At 37.7% G+C, this 20,984-nt stretch overlaps 1 protein-coding gene across 1 annotated transcript in view; it reads right to left on the bottom strand.

Moving 5' to 3' along the window:
• Window positions 1-20,984, bottom strand: part of ADAMTSL3 (ADAMTS like 3) — a 187,643-nt gene that overhangs the window by 62,362 nt on the left and 104,297 nt on the right. Inside the window, exons 8-9 of the mRNA XM_054387718.1 lie at window positions 13,226-13,352; window positions 3,752-3,826 (exon numbers count right to left, since the gene is read on the bottom strand). Coding sequence (XP_054243693.1) covers window positions 3,752-3,826; window positions 13,226-13,352 — 202 coding nt within the window. The remainder of the gene's footprint in view (window positions 1-3,751; window positions 3,827-13,225; window positions 13,353-20,984) is intronic.

Raw genomic sequence — 20,984 nt, 5'->3', positions numbered from 1 at the left:
CAGAACTCAGTATTCTTGGATCAAGCTTCTGACCTCAAATATTGCCTTGACCTCAAATATTGCTTAGAAGTGAGTATTAATGCATGGTATCTGTTATTCTCTCATTTTGTTGAGTAAGAGTCTAGTCAGCAAATATCAAGGTCTTCCAATTCCACATAATGTGAGCAGGATCCTCAGAAGCATAGGTCCCCTTTGAAACTAGCGTTTAAGATTGCAAAGGAAGACATCTGGCTGTTGCAAGAAGATGCTAAAGATGTTCATTTGGTGACCTGAGTTGCATTACTTCACGGTCTCTATGCTAATTTGCCTAACTGAAAGAAAAACTATGTTTTTCTTTATGTAAGCCCAACGCAAGGATATTGTTCAGCAACCAACAACATAAGTCACTGAGCACTGACATACATTTATGCTAGAGCTACATTAGATTTGAATCCAAAGCATGTGTTTATTTGCAAGGTCCAGCTAAATGCGGACAGCCTGTATTTCTGGAGGTCATGTCAGTGAAGCTTAGAACAGCTGCTCAGATTTTCCCAGAACTGTGTTACATAGGGAGATAAAGATTCCACAGCACAACAGCTAACTATGATGCAATATATTCCTGCTCAGTAGTACCTAATGTGACCATTGCTGGCTTCTAGAACAGAATGAAACCAAGCATCTAATAAATGTAACACACATGTAATACAGTAATTCCTATTAGGAAGCAGTTTCCCCCCTAAAAAAAACTACTTTATTGATTTCGGATCAGTCACTGGGAACAAAGGTTTCCACCAACTGGCTTATAGGCAAGGTTTAAAAATAATTAATCAAGTATTAACTTGTTCTGCAGGGTCCTGTAATCCTGGACGAGTGGGAAGTTTAACTTCAGGAGTAAGCTCCTCCATCCTAAGTAAGGGGAATAGTTCCTTGAGGTCTCTAGGACTCCAGATGCACAGAGCTATAGGGACAGGGAATTCTCTTGAGTGCTTACCTGTTTATGTTCCTAATAAGACAATCACTTGTGCCAATGATCTACAACTGTCTATCTTTGTGGTACTTCCCTTACCTTGATAAAAAAAATAACCTTTTCTCCAGGTAAATGCCTTCTGCAGCAGTGGATGAAAGATGTACTGCAAAGGCCTCCCACACTCTCAAGGTCAGGCAGCAGCAGAGCAGTATGGCATGGCAAACTCACTGCAGATACAGTGTATAGAGATGCATGGAAGAATTCCCAGGGAAATAGCTCCTGTTCAAAGTGCAAGGCGCAATCACATTGCTACCCAAAACCTCAATTTTTTTCCTCATGCGATTCATTTGTAGATAGCAGGATACAAGACCAAAAATAAAGCACACATTCTTTTCAAAATGCAAGAAAAACTGTCTTCCTCCTAGCATCTGTCAAAAGACAAAGCACTGCATAGATGTATAGCTAAATACTGCCAAGTAATGCAAACCACTGCAAGTAGAGAAATTGACATAAAGGGGAAAAAGTTTAAGTTCCTTTTAGTGAAGTTTAACCTCCCTCAGTTCATGACCTCAGTTATCTAGCATTAGCCACTTGTAAAAATATTAGCTTCTGGTTTTCCTTATTCTTCTGCTGGAGGATTAATTTCAAGGAACTAACGTCTTTCTTCTTATTCTAATGTTCGTAACACAACTGCTAAAAAAGCCATAATATAGTCTAAATCAAAACCAACACACTGAGACATTTTATTCCTAACTAATTTTGTACTAATTATTTGGTTATTTTCCACCAAATCATTCACAAAACCCAGGAAGACAGAATGGACAAGTGAAACCTATCGTAAAAAACCCAAAGTAACACCTTTGCTCCCTGATGAATCTGTTGCTGGTCTTAGAGGGTCCACACACACAAACAAAATACTTATTCTTACCAGCTAGAAAGAAATGCAGCCTTTCCAAAACACAAAGCTGCTGATTTAAAAACTGTTTAGAGCATTTCTTTGTTTCAGATCTCTTATGCATAAATCTCCAAACACGTTTCAATTTTTTATTAATCCAGCAGCTGCGTTCCCCTGGAACAAGTGCAGATTATAAAGCCCAAGATGAAGCACAAAAGAACACAAGATAAAGGGAAGAGTGCCAGACATTTGAGCACTCCTCAAGCATTCGCTATCACTGTTGACTTGAGTTGAAGAGCAAACATTTACTGGCAACAGGAGGCAGTATAAAATTTAACAATAAGTAGTCCCTCTTCCACCTGTTAAATTAGACTCCTTGCAAACCAGGAAGGACAGCCCTGACAAATGGAGCCATACCAGCACATACCCACACAGAAGTCCATGAAATTGCAAACCAAAGATCACACAGTCAGAAAGGTGGACAAGTGCATTGTCCCAAAGCACATCCCACAGAACATCAGTTATTGAAGATCTGTGCACAAAGACAGAAGCAATTTCATCTCCCTCCTACTCTCAACAGCTTTCACTTATTTTTTCACCTCTGTCATTTTAATTTTAGGTAACAAATGTCTAAATACTCACAGCTTTGCAAACAGATGTGCTAGGGGAAGTGGTTAAAGGAACATTTCATAATTCTTATCCAGCTCGAGAACTAGCCAAAGGTAATGCCAAGCCACAGCTTCTTTATGGAACCACCCTGGGTAGGAAGCCAGGAGCACTCTGTACTTAGTTATGAAGTTGCTGTTGCATTCCTCAGGAGCTTTCCAGAAGTCCCCCAGGAGCCACTGAATCTAGTACTTTTTCCTCATATAAAGCTAAAACAACAACTTCCTTCTGCAAAACTACTTAAGAAAGACAAAGACTCCTAATATAAACAGGTCAAGATCACTCATATATGCTTTGTGACAGTTTTACATTACGATTATTTATTTCAAGATAAGGTCAGGTTTTTACATTGTTGATATGTTATACCTAGAAGTTATTGTTACTCTGGAGCTGCTCTAAAGCGGAAGCCTTATACAATACTTTTTCTTTGAAAGAAAATGACTATATACTCTTCAAAGCAAACAAACAGATGAGCAGTTTTCAAATGAAATGCATTTCTGTCTTCAATTTACGTATCTCAGAGCAGTAGAAGTCCTTTTTATTTCTCTCATTCAGTCTTCCACTTTTACTAATAAAAAATTGCTCAAAATGTTAAATGAATGTTTCATTTCATTGCTTGGTATAGCAGCCCCACTTATCACTGAAAAAATTAGTTTTTTATGTAAAGTAGGCCTGATAATATTAAGAATATTAAGAAACAAATGTCTAACAGAATAGCAAACTGTTTCTCATAGATGGTATGTATAGAGCAAAAGTATCAGAAGGAAACAGGAATTATATAGTTTATTTATTTTGTTTACCCTGCTTCATTTTTACCTAGATTACTTTTCCTTAGACACTGCTCACCGGCCAAGTGTGACTTCAGCTGGACTTTTCACACTATCTCAGATTCTTCAACAGAAGTCTGGTTCTGGGTTATACAGGGATTACTGACCCCACACATAATGCTTTGAAACTAGTCTTGATGTAATTGTTTGCAGGCAGTTTAAGCGTGCACCGTATTTTAGGTTTTTATGTAAGATTTGGTTTAAATAAATTTAGAAATCACCAGTATATATACTCTTCCTTTTCCAAAGCAGACTTCCAGTGTTCTGTAGGACTATCTCCAGGCTACATATGAAAGATGGGAAGAGGAATCAAGGTCATGATCTTACCCACAATCCCAGAGTTCAAATGAATTCAGATACAAGGCCCTGTTTTTACCTTCTGCCTATAAATAAATACATAAAACAGCTCAGTCATACCAAGGTGTGCTGGTCCTTTTAGGGTAATTCTCACACTGCGACTCCCATGTGGTACAGCAATCACGGTTTCTTCCCCTAGGAAAATGAAAGAACTGTTTTAGACATTATCTTGCATCAGGGAATTTGCACATCACATAACTAGACTGAAAACTGTCAAATGTGTCTAACAAAATATTTAGCAGGTTTCACAATTTTTCTATTAAAAATAATCATATGTTACTCTATTAAGTACAGTCTACTGAGTCTGTCTGCTATGCTATGCAACTCCTATGACCTATGAATGGACTTGTAAATCTTTCTTGCTATTGGAAAATTATTTGCTATTAACAAAAACTACTGAGATGTCAGTAGTGTATTAGGAACATATTTATACTCTGTTGTCCTAGTTTTATTTCCTAATCACTGAATTGACATAAGGAATCTACTAAGAGTACTTCCCTCTTAGAAAAATCTGCAGCTGCTCAGTCTCACTTTGCCCACACCTCATTTCCTGCTGCAGGTCACAGCTTTAATAAGTGGTAAGACTTACAGGAAATAAATCATCTACTTAACACTAACCCTTAACCAATTACAGACCAGTTAAGAGCAAATATATATTAACTATAATACGTATATCATAACAGAATGTCTGCATCTAACTTACCATATAAGATCATTCCTTCCAGTAAGAGCCTCAATTTAAAATTAACTATAAACTAAACCAGGCCTGAACAGGACTTGTCCATACAACACAGATTTTGGCTGCCTGAAGGTCTCTTCATATATAAATGTACAACACACTTACTTCAGTCCACCTTGCAAAGACAGAAAGTTTAATTACTTTCCATTTCAAATGTAGGAAACCTGTGATTTGCCCAAGCAAACTGAGTTAACAGTCAAATCATCACACCAGTCTTGCATGCCAACAAGAGCAGTGCTCTCAGAAGAGGGTATGCAAAGTGTATGAGAGGGATATCCACAAAAGCGTGAGAGAAGTGTCTAAACGAAGTGCCAACGTACTGTCTCCCATTTCCATCATGGCCCAGCTGCCAATCTTTTGAGGCTGGATGTGCAAACATGGGCCCTTTGTAGGCACACCCTGCAGAGAATGTTCTGTTCAGTCCTTCTCTGCAGACTTTCAAAACTTGCCTGAACATGTTCCTGTACAACCTGATCTAGGCAAGCCTGTGTTAGCAGGGGAGCTGGACTAGAAGATCTCCAGAGGTCTCCTCCAAACCCTACCATTCTCTGATTCTACAGCATTAACACACATTTAGGGGCTGGTGTAGAGGAAGCTCAGTTTTGTAAATACAAAAAGTAACAGAGCTCAGTGATATATTGGCTCCAGAATTACTTGTATAATATTCAGAGGAAGAATATTTGAGTTTAGTTTTAACTAAAGAATAGTTGAAGAATGTTTCCTACCACATTAAACTGGATCCCTCTATAGTAGATGCTAAATTATCAGCTTCTGGTTTACATCTCCTTAGCGTAAGTATGAAATCCTGCCAAATGTCCAGGAAACTTCAAGCAAATACTGCAATTATTTTTTTTCTGAAATAAACACCTTCTTATGTTACAGTTTTTATATCGCCAATTTCTAGGAAGGTCATTTAAATATAAGAATTTATTTTGGATGTAATAAAATACGATCTTTATTAATTTCATACTTGGGTATTCCACCAGAGTGCAAAATACTACAGCAAGAACAGTAATACACTAAAGGAGCTCTGGAAAAAACATTAACTACTGAACTACTTAATATCTTTTTGCATCTTGTTTTTTCATCAGGTGAATTGCTAGAGATAGCCAGAAGGTAGTGGATGTGTGTATCTTTAAAGTAAGGAAATAACTACTGAATTCATATGTGCTCTACAGTATTGAGAGAAAGCAGGTTTGAGGGGCCCATCTGTCCCTATTTGGTCAGGAATAGTATCCCGTCTTGACAACCAACCAGCAGTTACAGCACAAAACCTCAAATAAGAGTCTGATTACGACCAGCTCTGAATACAAGCAACTGCTGTTTTGAAGTGCAACCAGGGCACTCTGTGCTGAATGGAGGAGGTCCAGATTTGCAGATGTGCAGAGATGTGTAAGACTGCTCCTCTTGAGAACAACCAGGGTCATTCTGCTGTGCTTATTCCACCTCCTTATAGCAAGTTTCACTCGCCTTGGCAGGCCCTGTTGATCCCTTTTCAGGATGCTTCACATTCCTTTAGCAGTACTACAGACATTCCACCCTCACTGAGGCACTCTCTGATATGGACCAAAAGTCTCATGGGGGTGCTAAATTCGGTGTTTCTCTGTGGCGGAGACAATATTACCAAAGTATTTTATTTGCATTAGAGGAGATGGCTAAATTCACCACCACAGCAACATTCAACCTTGGCAGCCCCACAGACCTGTCAAGCAGGCTGATAGCAGGAGATTCGTGTAACCTGACTGAGATAATTATGGCCTAGGGCAGTCTTTCCATGAAACAAAGTAAACTATAGGAAAAAAAAAAAGAGAGAGAGAGAAGAAAGATTTTTGGAATTCCAAAATTAGATGGGGAATTGAAAGAAAATGGGACAGAGCAGACCTAAGGACTCCACCTTCTCCTGAGGACAGCTCAGCTTTAATCTCCTATGAAACACTAGTTATGATTGTCCAGGTTTGGCTCCAAAGCTATATTCCAAAGGTCTCTGGTTCTCAGTTGAAGCATATAATTCATATTCTTAAAGCAACACAAGGCCTTGTAAACACATTTAAAAATGGTTATGCTGTACGTTTCCCATTAAATCAGTAGGACCCACACTGTTAAAAGCAGTGAACTCCTATGAAAACACAGGGGCAAAACTGCTATCTTGAAATCTATATATAGAATTTCCAATAACCTTTCCCTGCTTCTCTTATACTATTTATGGATATTCAAAAGTTAATTGCTGACCTTTGTCTAAAGCTGAAAATAAATAAATCCAAAATAATCTGGAACATGCAGAAACACCAGACTAAAAAAATCTGATTTGAGAGTCATAAAGCTCACCTTAAAAACCAGAAATAGGCAAGATACCGTGTCTCTATTCTAACACTGCTTCCACTGTAGTGATTCCCAGGGGTACATGTGTCACCTTTCTGTAACACCTGCTTGAAATGGGCTTTCTGTTCTTACCAGGGACTCTTTGAGCAAACGTCTGTGCACACACTACACACAGCACTTGCTGATTAAGGTTCTGGATTGCTTTTACTTTAGATGGCAAGGTTTGATCCTGTTTCTACGGTGTTAATGTGGACTTAGATTTTGGATTTCAATGAGAGCAAGATCAGACTCCCTGCTATGGTAAGACTGGGAGCTAATCCCCAGGATCAAAATAAAGGAGCCACATTCCTGAGCTCAATCCAATTCAGCAGGTTTTATTTATTTTTCCATGTGGGCCATGGAGGACCCATTTACTATTTTACATATGGGCCAGTTGGGATTTTCCCCTCTCTCCCCTTACAGCAGGGCAGAGAGTTTATTTCAGGCCTATAAGAGCTGTTTCTTTCCCTGTGTTTGCTCAGCACTTATCTGCTGGTACTCTGCTTCTGATTGAAGATCTATGTGCTCTCAAAAAGAACAATAGTCCAGGCACAACTACCAGCACATGGGAACTAAAAAACTCCAAATGCCTTATTGCAGTGGCTTCCCTGATCCACTATAACACCAGGCTTAATTTCAGAAGACATTGGTGCTGGAGTATGTGCTGACCTGCCCAGTGACAAGAAGCTGTGCAAAGCCAAAGCCAAATATATACTCTTTAAAAGATCCCTGAACTAGACAGGTATGTGATGCTGAAAGCAGCAGTTACACATCCTGACCCTAAAAGTCACCCTACAAAATCTGTATAGGCATACCATTTCTGTCTTTAAGTCCTTCCCTCTCCAGTCTTATCCTCCCACTCTTCTGTACCTCCATCCCTCTGTCCACTGGTCTTATGACTCAAGGCTGTCTCTTCATCTGAGAGTGACACTTCTTTGCACTGTTGAGTAATTATTTCTAAAGACGTGGTAACCTGCTTTAGAGACAGTATGGCCTCAACTCATTTTATTTACATACTTCTTTCTACTTTTGGACACCTCTTCTAAAACTTGTATGCACTGGAAAAAACATGCAAAGACACAAAGTAAGAAGCCCATCAAGAAAATGGAACTCAAGAAAAAGCAGTGTGAAATCAGTAGCGAAAAAGACAATGCAGGAATTTCTCCGTGTAAGACAAGAGAGATCAGGAAAGTAAAGGAGGAGGCTTCATGATACCTGTAACAGCCCTCCCAACATACAACAACAAAACTAAATGGAACTGTAGACTGAAACAGGTGGTGCTAAAGATCCAACATCCACACTATGTACACTGCAAGTGCTTCACTTTAGATTAACTCTAGTCTGATCCCCATGGACTGCATGTTCAGTAGCTGTTGGAGAATATTGGGTGCTTTCTTGGAGACATCTTCCAGTCTAGCTTCAACCAAAAAGACAGTTTATGCTCTCCAAGACCACTCCATGACATGAACTGATGAGCAGTATGTTAAGACCATGATGAAATTTGCTTAAAAAAACATACTCCTTATCTAAACTGAAAAGCTAATGTATTGGCATTCTATCCCTCCCCATGCATAATTTCCCTGCCAAATCAGTCCCAATTCCCTCTCTTGGCTCTACATACAGATGATTTTCCCCCTTCCTCTCTGAGTTTTTCTGACTCCATCTCCCACCCCAGATTCTGTATCTAATCTCAGTCTTACGCTCTTTCTCTTTTCCCTTGACCCAATCTGTACAGCCAGTCCTAGATCAGTCCTCCCTCTCACATCTCTTCCCTTCACTGTAGGAACTAATGTAAATTTTTTCTGTTCAGCTAGTTTCATCTTTTCCTCTCCTCATGTGATCTCATCACCCCCAGCCATAAATGTGAAGTTCAGAACAGTCAGAAGCTGTCCAGAAAACCTTTTCTGTAATGCCTGAACGTGAGGCAGGAGACATCACAGGTAGCATGTTATGGTACCAAATCTACACTGCAGCAAAGTACAAAGCAAGAGCAACCTCAAGGATGCTTTTTAAATGCTTAACTCTTGCTACAGTGGAGAGCTGGAATCCCCCTCCCACACTGACAATAACCAGGCTAGCCCAGTCCAGAGAAAAATGAAGCTGTAGTTACAGGCAAAACTACAATCTATGATGAAATGCAACGAATATGAACAAATATACACTATTCACAACATTTACAAATATGTACAATCAACAGAAAAACACAACAAAGCCCCTTGGGCCCCGAGAGGGGCCTGTGCTTCTTCCTCCCCGCCTTCCCAGAGCAGGCAAAAGGGAAGAAAGCCAAGAAGCCGAGAGGTTCGTTAAACTTAGCTTGTCAAGGTCAGCATGCGAGTGTGTGTTATATCCAGCCAGAAGAAGAATGGAGAAGACAGCCTGAGAGAAGATGGACTGCCCAACTGCCCATACCTTGTTTTGAGTACTGACTCTTAAACATTTCTCTCTCTCCCAAGGAAGTGTTTAGAATAATCATTATTTTGCTTTCTTACACCCAATTGTGATTTATTTACATTCTTTCACTTTTCTGCTTGAACTTTGTGAGGAAAAATTAAAGACACAGTCTTAAAACCATCACAGCTCTGGAAGAGAAACGTTTAATTGATTCTACAGAGATTGCATGCATATGATCTGTTTGTAGTTAGGACCAGTAACAAGCTAAAGAACACCTGAAAAATCAGGTTTTCAGAAATATAAGATTTTCCCATCCAAGAAGCCTGTACAGAGCCTGAAGAATAAGGGTGTGTTGGGGTTTGGTGTGTTGTTGTTTATTGTTAGGGTTTTTTTGCTATTGGGGTTGGTTTTGTTTGTCGATTTTTTTTTTTTGGTTGGTTGGTTGTTTTGGGGGTTTGCTTGTTTTGTTTTGCTTTGGGTTTTTTGTGGTTGTTGTTTTATGTTTGTTTCATTTTGCTTTGGGTTTTATGTTGTTGTTTTATGTTGGTTTGTTCCTGTGGTTTGTTTTTTGCTGGCTTTATTTTAAGGATTGTAGTAAAATATGTGTTGATGTTCACAGATACTGCGAAATACTTATCCATGACCAGAAGATCATTGCCTGCCAAATTTCAAATCCCTTATCCATGATCAAGTCCAACAATGGGGGAAGTTAAGGCATATTAAAGAAAAGGTTTCAGGAATGTTTTGACAGTGGGAAACAATATGTTTTTCTCTGCTGTGTCCTTGGAATATGCAGAGTTGTTTTGGCTGAATTTTCTCCAAAACATTCAGCACCTGGCATGGAAAGTTTCTGACCCAACTGTGGAATCTTGGCAAAAAATCATTAGTATAAAATAAAGTGTCAGGCAATGGGGGCTATTAGCTCCATGTATATTGAGCTAATATTGAAAAAGGAAAAAGTTGCAAGGTAGCAAGTTGCCACAAAATTGAGCAGCTGATGATAGTGAACAAGGAAATTTGCAAAAGGCCTCTGTTTAGATAAATGACCAAAGTGTGCTTGGGGATGATGAAATACAAACCATGTGACAATGGTAAATTACAGAAGTGCCCAAGGAAATAACACACATGGCAAGAAAACTCAAAGTTATCAACAGACAAACCTTTTGTGTGAAGCTTTTAGCAAAAATTTAAGAAAGGTAGAACTACCAAGCATCAAACAATTTGAGAAGCAAATAAAACCAGATTAGGACAAGTCTGTGCCTTCAACTTCACTCCCTGTTAATTTCAGATCCAGCATCTTTCCTTCTTTCTTGGTATCAGAACCAGAACACTTTCCTACCGTTTCTTGCCAATAATGGTGCAGAAAGCAGACATCAGGGCCCAAACCTACAATTTTTCCATGGGAACAAAGTACAGTGGAGTTAATGGGAGTTCCATGCATATCATACTAGAAACATCAGGCCCATGATATCTCATTTCCCAATGGGATGGTACATTTTACAACCTATTACACTTTTTGTTTGAATATCATTAGTCAAACCTTTAATCATTTTACCAGAACGTTAGAATCTGGCTTGCTGGCAGAAGTCTACCTTGCTTTGTCTTTCTAAGGCAATTAAGTGTTAGAGGAGAATATAAAGAACTTCTGAAATGACCGTTTGTTTCATATTTTCAAAACAGTAAGCTTTCTTTCAATGCTGTTTAGCTTTCTGATCAAAGGCATTAATTTTATATAAAAACATATACAAAAAAGAATATAAAAGTGAGTACTTTATGTGAAATTATTTGCCATCAATGCCTAATTTTTATTTATTTTTTTTTTAAAGGACAAAGGTAACGAGACACTTTCATCTTCCCTTGCATCTCCTCTTTTTTTCCCTAATAGAATTTCTGGCTCTTGCTTTCCATCCAATTATTTAATTTGTCTCATTGTACATTTACATCCTGCTCACAACCTTACAAGCTCCCTCTTAAATACATGTCTGTCATGCATTAATATGTAATTTCTCAACACTAGGTCTGAAAGGTTGGAAAATAATGTTTTGGAAGATAGAGTGTCTCCCTTCACTGACATTAGCACAAAGAAAGCACAGCTTTATTTTCACGTTTCATTCACACAGAGGATGGAACTCCTTCCACAGTTTTGAACAACTGGACCTAAGAAAGATCTTGGTGTTACCACAATACCAAGAAAATAATCAAAGGTTCTGCTTTTAGTAGTATATGTACTGTTTAGCTCACATTAATAATTCATTCATATCATCCAGCCTACCACAGTTCAAGAAAGAGCCAAAACTTGACAGAACTGACATCTTTTCCCAGAATGGTCTTTCTTTGTCTTTAACGTTAACAGAACTTTTCAGAAGGCACTGAATTATGACAGAGAAAACAAAGAACCACAAGTATTCTTCATAACCTTGTCAAGGCAATGGGAGACCTTTTACCAAGTGATGTTAATGGTAGTCAGCTCTTACCTGTGCCAAAACATCACAAATGAAGTTAGCATCTTCTGTCACAAAATGACAGTTTCAAAACTAGATCCCTTTTACTGCTTTAACTGTGACTCTTTCTATTAAACTTAAGAACCATCCACCCAGATTTCCCAATCCAGCAAGATTACTCTGAATTGCATTAGAACTAATTAGGGTGTTCCAGGAATCCTCCTTCTCCAGGAGCATCTCTGTTGCTATAGAACTGGAATAGACAATACAATTCGCTTCTGCTCCAGATGACCTCCACATTGGAAAGGGGAAGAGATTTTGTGTGTATACTTATTTATCTATCTATAAACACACAAAACAAATACAACTTGGTAATGCTACAAAAATATTATCCAATCTTTACTGCTTCCCAACTGCTTGCTCTGTGCAGACCTGAAGCTTTGAGCATTTGATAAGACAAAGTGAATAAAAAGTGGTCTCTTTTTCAGCTCACTGTAAACATTCAAGATTTTGCTCAGTGTTTTATGATGAAAAATTTTACAGATTACTGAGGCACAAACAGAATCTTCACAGGCTGAACTACATCAGTACTGATATACATGCAGCTGTCCAAGGCAGGTGCTTCATCCATTTAAAAGCAATAACTGATTGAATTTGAGCTTGAGAGTATTGACTTTAAAAGCACCGAATCATCACCCTCATGTCCTCTGACTCTGCATGAAGATAACAAACCTCAAAGGCTCTATCTCCATGTGGCAAACATGTGATAAATGCATATTGTAAGCTCAGAAATGAAAAAAAAAAAAGATGTGCAGAAAATACTTCACATGATAAACACATGGAACATATGTAAGACAAGCAGCATCATCTGTGAGGGCGGAAAACCTAAGTGTCAGAGGCAAGTATGTGACAAACCTTGCCTGGGTATGAAAACAGTCAGACAAGACTAATTCTGATACCACCCCTTTCTTGCATTTTACATACTACTGAGACCTATAGAGTTGCTCAGAGTCAGATGGTAATTATTTTGAGAAAGAATGGTAACATTTCAGTCAAGCACACAAAAAAATATTACTTCTTTTCACCTTGTGCTTTTTGTACCATACAAGTGGCTAACTTGCCTCTGAAGTTCAATTGTCTTTAGACACTTAAAAAAAAAAAAGAAGAAAAAAGGCAAATTTAAGTTGGAAACCAGGCACTTTCAATCATGAGCCACAATTTCCATAAAACCATCTATAAGATGTTCCATTATTTTAAAACACTGCTGCAGCATCACATATATTTCGAGACAAGGATACCCTCTAAAATAAGATGTACATGTTGATGGTTACTCCTGATAGAATGAATTGAGTAACTCTATTTAAAAGAAAAGAAGAAAGAAAAAGAAAAAAACATATCTCAAATTCTTTCCTAGCTCTACCCTAAAAGTGTGTTATCCCTCATGGAATTTCAATAGACTAATCTAGCACAGACTTTAGTACAAGTAGCTTCGGAAAACTGCAAACAAGTATATAGTTAAGAGGTCAGCACTGCAATACGTAGGTAAATATGTAAGCAGAAAACATATTCAAGGACAGATTATCATAGGATCAACTTGCAACCTACTTTTTTCTGGTGAGACATGTGCCTTAGCTTGTCCCCTCACAAGCCTGCATGTTGAACCATCTCCTGCACAGATTCCACAGTTGTCTTCCTTGGCATTGCTCCCAAGTTGTCGATCACAGCCTACTGCCTGCCAACATCAACACCACAGTCAGAAGGAGGGCAAAGCTGTAGTAGACATGCTCAGGTTTCTGGAATTTTATTTATTATGTTTTCCTTTTGATTTTATGAGCTGGCCTCATTCAATCAATGCATTTCTTGCTATTTAAGGTTTTAAAAGCACACTGTAATTTCCACGATTTTAGAAGATGAACCACAACAACTGGTACATGAAGCTATTCAAGCATAGGAAGTACATGAATCAGTTTCCCAACGTTTGTGAAAAAATATTATTGAGCTTTATTCTTTCCAACACAAGAGACAAGTATGTTATTTACAATTTGGTTTTCATAATCTGTTTAATTGTGCCTGAGAAAGGATTAATGCAACGAAATAGCCCAAATTAAATATTTAAAGTGCACTCAGCCTTCAGCTTCACATACAAGCAGCTGCAGTCAGTGCTCATAATCTAATGCTTTGGCCATTCAGAATTTAACTGGCATTAATACAGATTTCCCATGTTCTATTTACATCAATGTCAATCACATACATTTGCTAACCATATTTTTTAAAAATTGGATGATTCAGTTCTCACTTTTTCTTATTTCTGAATATGAGACCTGGTCTAGAAAACTTTGCAGTGATCATTATAAAAACACCCAAACTTAAACACTGCCAAAAATTCCAAAAGCAAAGCTTTTGAAGCATTGAAAACTTTCCAAATGATAATGAAAACATTTTTCTGGGTTTTTCTTTTTCTTCGTATCAGTGACCTTACAAGAAGCATGGGAGTGAAAATGCGCATCACAGAATCACAGAACAGACAACATTGACTAAAACCACTTTCCTGCTGAAAGGGAGATAAATATTTGCTCTCACCTATCTTACCCTTCCAATTTTTTAAAAGAAATTTGCAGGGAGTATGAAATGATGAGCAATGTGCTAAAAAGCTCATTTGCCACTTCACATTTTCTCAAGTCAACCTATATGATTCTTACATCCACACACCCCTGAGAAATGCAGTTAATTTGTCATGGACATACACATCTAGTCAAACTCCAATCTGACAAACAGATAGAAAGCACTCTGGAAATTCACAGTTAAAAGCAGTGCTAAAATTCTGAAATTGGCCAGCACATTCCTCTTCCTATATAAAAATGCTTGGAAGGGGCAGTCTTAGCTGCCAAGATCCACTGCATCTGTGTTATGCCAAAACTGAGACACGATCCCCTTGGAGAGGTGAGGATCAAGCCTGCACGTAAAAGGCAGGGTTGGATCCTCCAGTCCAAGTTGAAGCACACAGGCAGACACACACCCCCTGCACAAATCATGATCATCCACAGCCAAATATGGAGAAATGTAATCTTGAAGTTTCATATGTCTATAGAAAAGACAGCAAAGTAGCTCCCCATCCTACTCCTGTCCCTACTTTCCCGTAGCCCCACATCCTGCATTCTCTTAACAAAAAGGCATTATGGAGGAAAATTTAAGATAGTTCAGCTGAGAGACATGCTGCACTGAATGGCATCTCCTTACTAGAAGGTTTAGATTTACTATACAATTCTTCATTTAGCAGCAGGAAATTATTTTATTCCTGCAACTGATAGAGATTCTCATTCTATGTATCCCAGGAAAAAACCAAAGCAAAACAACAAACAAACACCATTAAAAATATATAGGTAGCTTAACTGAAATGATTGAATGTTAGTGTTACAAAAGCTTAGATGTTAGAATGAAATAAACAAAACACATTGTAAAATCTGACCATCCCATAACGGATGCTTAGTTACTACAAAGAAGCTATATAGAAACACTACTGATAATTTAGGACTGGATTAAAGATTAAAATATTTTCACTTGAAGATTATTTTTAATATTATATCTTGGCATCCAGAAAATAACAAAAAGCTTGTAAACAAATTACTGTAAACAAGCTTATCTTCCCATGTTATCACCACTTAGCATTGGGAAATGAATAAAAACACCACTTCAGAAACAGAAACTGACTGGTCCACTGTGTGAATCAGAAAGCAAATAAAGTTTTGAGAGCTATCGTAACTACAGTGCTCGATACATTGATCTTAAACTTGTAAACTCCTTTAATTCCCAGCTCCACAACAGACTTTCTTTTTGACTTTAAAAAACTTTCTGTGTTTTTTAATTCCAGTCTCTGAGAAGGGTACAGCTGCAATTCCCCACATCACAGAGATGCTGCAAGAATAAGTCTCCTAAATATTCTGAAATGTTTAGATGGTGCAATGAGGACCATACTAGTAGTTAAGAGTGCTATATTTCTCTCAGGTAGACTTTTAAAGTATTTATTGCTTTCCATTGCTTCTCCTGGCCTTACTCATATAAAGATACTACTAGCGCATGGAGGCACATTTTTAGAACCCCAGATCTCACACATTCCCATTTCTTAGTGTAATCTCAATTTCTAAATATTAAGAATCTGTTTGTTCACTTATGAATTAATTCTCAAAAGAAAAATTAAGTTGTACATTGTGGTACTGTGTGGAAAATTTGCTAATTTTATTAGTTTAAGCTACTGTATAGTTGTTGGCTACAGCTCCTGCAGGCTTTTGGTGGGAAGAGGGTATAGAGTAAGCAGAGTACTTTTAAGACCAGCCCATTAAAATCCAATCTGATAATAATAAATATACATACTGAGCTATTACACACAGTCACTGTGAAAACTACTTCTCAATATATCTAACAAAAATTATACAACCGTGCAAGCACAAGGCACTATTGTCTCTAACATGGAATGTAAGAAAAAAAGACAATCAGCACAGCAGCACACTTTAGAGGACTGGCTCATATAGTATTATTGCTTATTTTTTAATAATACACAAACGCCACACAAAAAACCCCACAACAACCCAGTACTGCTAGTTGCAATGGACTCGGATGTGGGAAAAACTTTACAGTACCCCTGCCAGCAAAGGTGGTACATTCAGCTAGATGCTTTCACCCTCTGTGGACTTCCTTCTGAGACTGCATCAACTGCTATGAATAGAAATATCAAGCAATGACATCCTGGAACATATTTAGAAAATAACTCTAGATAATATCACAATTTAGGCCTGGAAGGAGCACAGACTTTCAGATTTTGTTTCATGTGAAGCATTTGAAAATTCTGCAGATTTAAATGTGCCAAACCTCCAATTTAGAGCTAACTGCCCAAGTATTGCTACCATAGGATCTTAATGAACACTAGAATGGGGTGATCAGCACTAGGGTAGGGTTTATTTCAAGTCTGAGTGTGAGCATTTTTCTCTGTTTGTAAAACCTTCAGAGGAAACAGTCCTTCTCAGATAAGCACTTGTATTTGCAGATAAAGCTGCAACAAGGACTAGAAAATTATATATGGCAACAGCCTTCCTCAGCTCACACATCAACTCAGCGAGGCAAAGAGGTCTAATGATGTCCACTATTAAGAAGGTGTTTGTTAGGGTTAATTTACCCTACATTGGTCACTGTTTACTGAGCAAAGGGATCAGCTATAAACATTACAGGCAGATTGGGAAAACATCTGCAGGCTTTTAATGCATAATCAAAAATAATTCTATTAGGTGATTTTAACGTAGGCTGCATAAATGAAACAAGTGACAATGCAAACTGTGAAATGGAAGTATTGGGACTCTGCAAACATAAACATAATTCAAAAAGATGATGCAAGTATTGTGATGACTAGCTTGTAAGTGAGCTCCTTAGACGGCAGGGACAACACTGACTAATATGTAATAAAATGAACAATAAGTAGGAATTTAATATAAAAAGGGTATTGAGGAAATGAGTACTTTGTGCATTTAATAATTTGTCCATGATGGGATATCTATGAACTTGGATGTGCCAGAATTATTTGCGGAAACAGGTGTTTGATCCATTACTATTTTTGGGCAGAACATGAGTACATTATTTGTCTGTGTTCTAAAAAAAAAAAAAAAAAAAAGACACAGGGAAAAAAAAGGACAAAAGAAAGAAAGCATCTGATTAATCACTGAACAGAAATGCTCATCTGCTTCAACACACATCTAAATTAAATGTTACCATGCCAGTCCTATTGTGAAAGGCAATACCAAAGGATGTTAAATATTTTGTAGCATACTTAGAATACTTAATGTAGATTCAGAAATGCAAAGGAAGACCAAAAGGTCAGGGTATAATACATAATTTCTGATAATATGTTAAAGATAATTACGTAACATTACAAGTATTTTTGCAAATATGAGTCAAAAAATTACTTGGAAGCTCCCACAGCTGTTTCTTCAACTCTTTCTTACTTAGTAAAGTAGGGTTTCAGCTGAGGAATTAAATTAAAAAAAAAGAATATAGCATGTTAATTTCAATTTGTGAAGGCCAAAGTATAATCTGTTAAATTCAAGGATCTTCCTTTCTGAAGGAGATGTTTATAATTAACAGTGGTGAGAAAATGGACAGGACTGCAAGCAAGGTTGCAGGGTTTTAACCAAGATTCCAATACAGCAAAAAGAGCACCATAGTGAAAACCCAGCGAGCTTCAACTTCCCTTGAGTCTTCTCTTCATAAACATAAATACAAACATTGACTAAAATTGCCAGTGCCAAGCCCAGTGCAGGACTCACGTTTTGCAACTTCAGCTTTTGCTTGCTAGACCACTGCTTTAGACGTCTTCAGTCGTGTTATTCTCTCAACTGACCACCTACCTCCAGGCTGCAAGCCACTCTTTCAAAACAGGAACAAAACCATTTTTTGTAGAACATATTCCATAGAGGTGAGTTGCCAATTATAAAAATGTTGTATCTCAATTATAAAAGAATGTTTCTGCTAATGACTCAAGATGATATACTTTAAATAAGAAACCTGAAGATATACTCCACAAAAGAACACTTACCTGAAACATGAGTAAAAACATACCTGTGCATAACAAACAGTGTTAAGTGTCATTACTGCTATCAAAAGCATGAAATTATATACAGCAATATACATAATTATGTATAATATTTCTCTTCAGAAAAGAGTTTCCCCTTCTATGGTCCTCTGGAAACAGAGATCCAGCTACATCCAGAAAAAAAAAACATACTGAGTTCTCCTAATACAAGTGACAACAAAAGACTAAATCACTCTTTTTTTTTTCTTTTTTCATTTGTGACAGATACATAAATTCTATGAAACAGTAAGACTGAAGTTGCACTAGTGCCATTCTTTCTCTACCTGCTGTGTCTTAGACTAAGCTCTTCAGCAGATAGACCATGTAAGTTTCTACTTTTACTAGTAAATTTTTAATTGTTACAGATTTATTTATCAGCAATTCAATTTCAATTAAAATTATAAGGTAAATTATGTTTTCCAGTGTTCTATGATTACCGGGGGCTGGCATCAGGTAGTGATGCCCTATACTAAAGTGATTTGATTCAATAAAACAAAAATGGAAAATCAATTCAACAACACCTCAACTCCCCTCCAATACTTGGGGAAAACAGATGAAGACTACTCCAAGTACAATCACATTTGTGTGCTGACACTGGCCTGGTTATTTCAAAGGATGCAGAATCATAGTACTCATGAAATAGAGTGCTAGTGAGATTTTAACATGAACATACAGATGTTATTCACCGAAATTCAGCTGAAGCAGAAAATCCAGCAAATAATTTAAGGGTAAGTGCTCAATGTGCTTAAAATGCAAAAGAAATACATTTCTGCTGAGCAAGGAACTGCACTGCCTACTACACAAATGGAGATGCTAATTATACCTATAAGATGTTATAGAATTACTGTACAGGAGATGTTTTTCCTCAAGGGTTGAACAGTCTGCAATTACCCCAGTACATGTTGCCCATCAGTTTTTGTTTAAATTTGCTTCACAACAGATCTGGTACATCAATATCTCAGTAAACCAACCCTGTATTGGTTGGATAACCACTCTGTCAAAGGGTGGCAAAGCTTTGTGGACTATGAGCAGCTGGTGAAAACTAGGTGTTTTCACTGCTTGGGAAGATTTTCAAGATGTGAAAATATTTATAAAGAAAGTAGACTAAAGTAAACCAAACAGCTCCAATGAAGTGATGTGATTGCCCTGCCACCAGTATAGTAGTACTTGGCTTCTTATAACCAAGCTATTTTTCCCAGTGTTACAAGAGATCAGATTAAAATGGAATAAAACCATCTGCATAATCTTTATAAGTATCAGCATTGCACAAAATACAAAATAACCTCAGAATTATTTCTGGTAAAAATATCTTCCGCAGATCTTGTGACTTGACTGAGAAATGGCACATGTTTTATTTCAATAACTAGTAAAAAGAACAGTGAAAACTCCTTATGTGCTCAGAAAAGATAAATCTCTATTGCAGTTCATTAGAATCACTCTTAATAGGGAAAAGTAAAACTCTCAGCGTCTTGGTCAGAGGAAAAAAATATCTGCTCCTACAAACACAGACACACCACAGTCCGGGACTGAGAGGAATGAAGGGTGTATTTTATCACACAGTTGCATGTTCTATCACAGCACACAGACGTTACTGCCTCAGCATCAGCTATTTGCTGCATTTTCTCCGGCACTACTTGTCTTAGCACAGACTCAGAGTACAGGCAGGTATTAGGAAGGTCTGCATCCACACAACAAATAATTAATTGTAAGCATGGCTATGAGAATTTATGGCAATAAAAAGACAAGCATAAAACCTATCATGTGAAAGTCCTGCTCTTAGTATTTTCCACGTATCTTTGCCCTGCTGTAAAAACTGCTGTCATTCAAAGCCTATCTATTCATTTACTTTGCAATTTTTCTCACATCCTCTGCTTTGTGATAACTTCAGCTTGCAGTTTATTTCTACACAGATAAAATATGTCCCTGGAGAGTATATAAAGCAAAAACTCCCACTGTCTCTTTCCCATGCTCATCATCTACAAGTAACTGATTCTGACAAGCAGAGGGAGATACCAGAATACCCCTCCAGTTAATAAACTCACTTCCAGTGGTGGGGTTTTTTCTTGGTTTTGGCTTGGGTTTTTAAAATGGTTTTGTTTGATTGGTTGGCTTTTTGGTGGGGTTTTTGTTGTTGTTGTTTTAAATTACTTTGAAAAGTAGTATGGAATACTAGCTTTCAAGCACCATTTTTAAATTCTGGCGTACCCCCATGGAAGATTTAACTTGGTCTGAGACATGACTTTGTCCTTACATGTTCCTGTCTTGTAACTCCTCAGTTATATCTAAGCTTAGTCTAACAAAGGCCTGATTGTGACAAATTTGTGCAGTCAAGCCAGTGCAGGCCCACAGCAGCCCAGACAAGCTGACACAGGCTTCAGCATACATTAATAAACTGAATATAGCCCCTTCAGGGACCCTGAGTGTGTATTCTGATCAACAGTGAATATCCCAGCCCGTCACCTCACAGCAAATGAAGCAGCAGTCCTAGCTGCCAATCTGAACGAGTATTAATGGTGGTGGGAGTAAGAAAATTTCCTTTGTAAGGATTTTCAGTTGTTCACAGAGGAGAAAGCAGGGAATAATGGCAAAGTGTGTCAAAACACAAGCCTTGGAGCAGAGGTATAAAATGAGTCAGAGGGACAGGCATGAGGATGTTCAAACACCATGATGTTTAAATTCCCCAGCCATCCATACAGAGAAAAAGAATGTGAAGCAATAAAACCCCCAGAAGATAAAAAATACAGTACATAA

This window comes from Indicator indicator, chromosome 16 (genome assembly GCF_027791375.1).
Source record: "Indicator indicator isolate 239-I01 chromosome 16, UM_Iind_1.1, whole genome shotgun sequence".
In the NCBI taxonomy this organism is placed as follows: Eukaryota; Metazoa; Chordata; class Aves; order Piciformes; family Indicatoridae; genus Indicator; species Indicator indicator.
The sequence above is the reverse complement of the archived record's forward strand: the minus strand, read 5'-3'. Positions and strand labels throughout refer to the sequence as shown.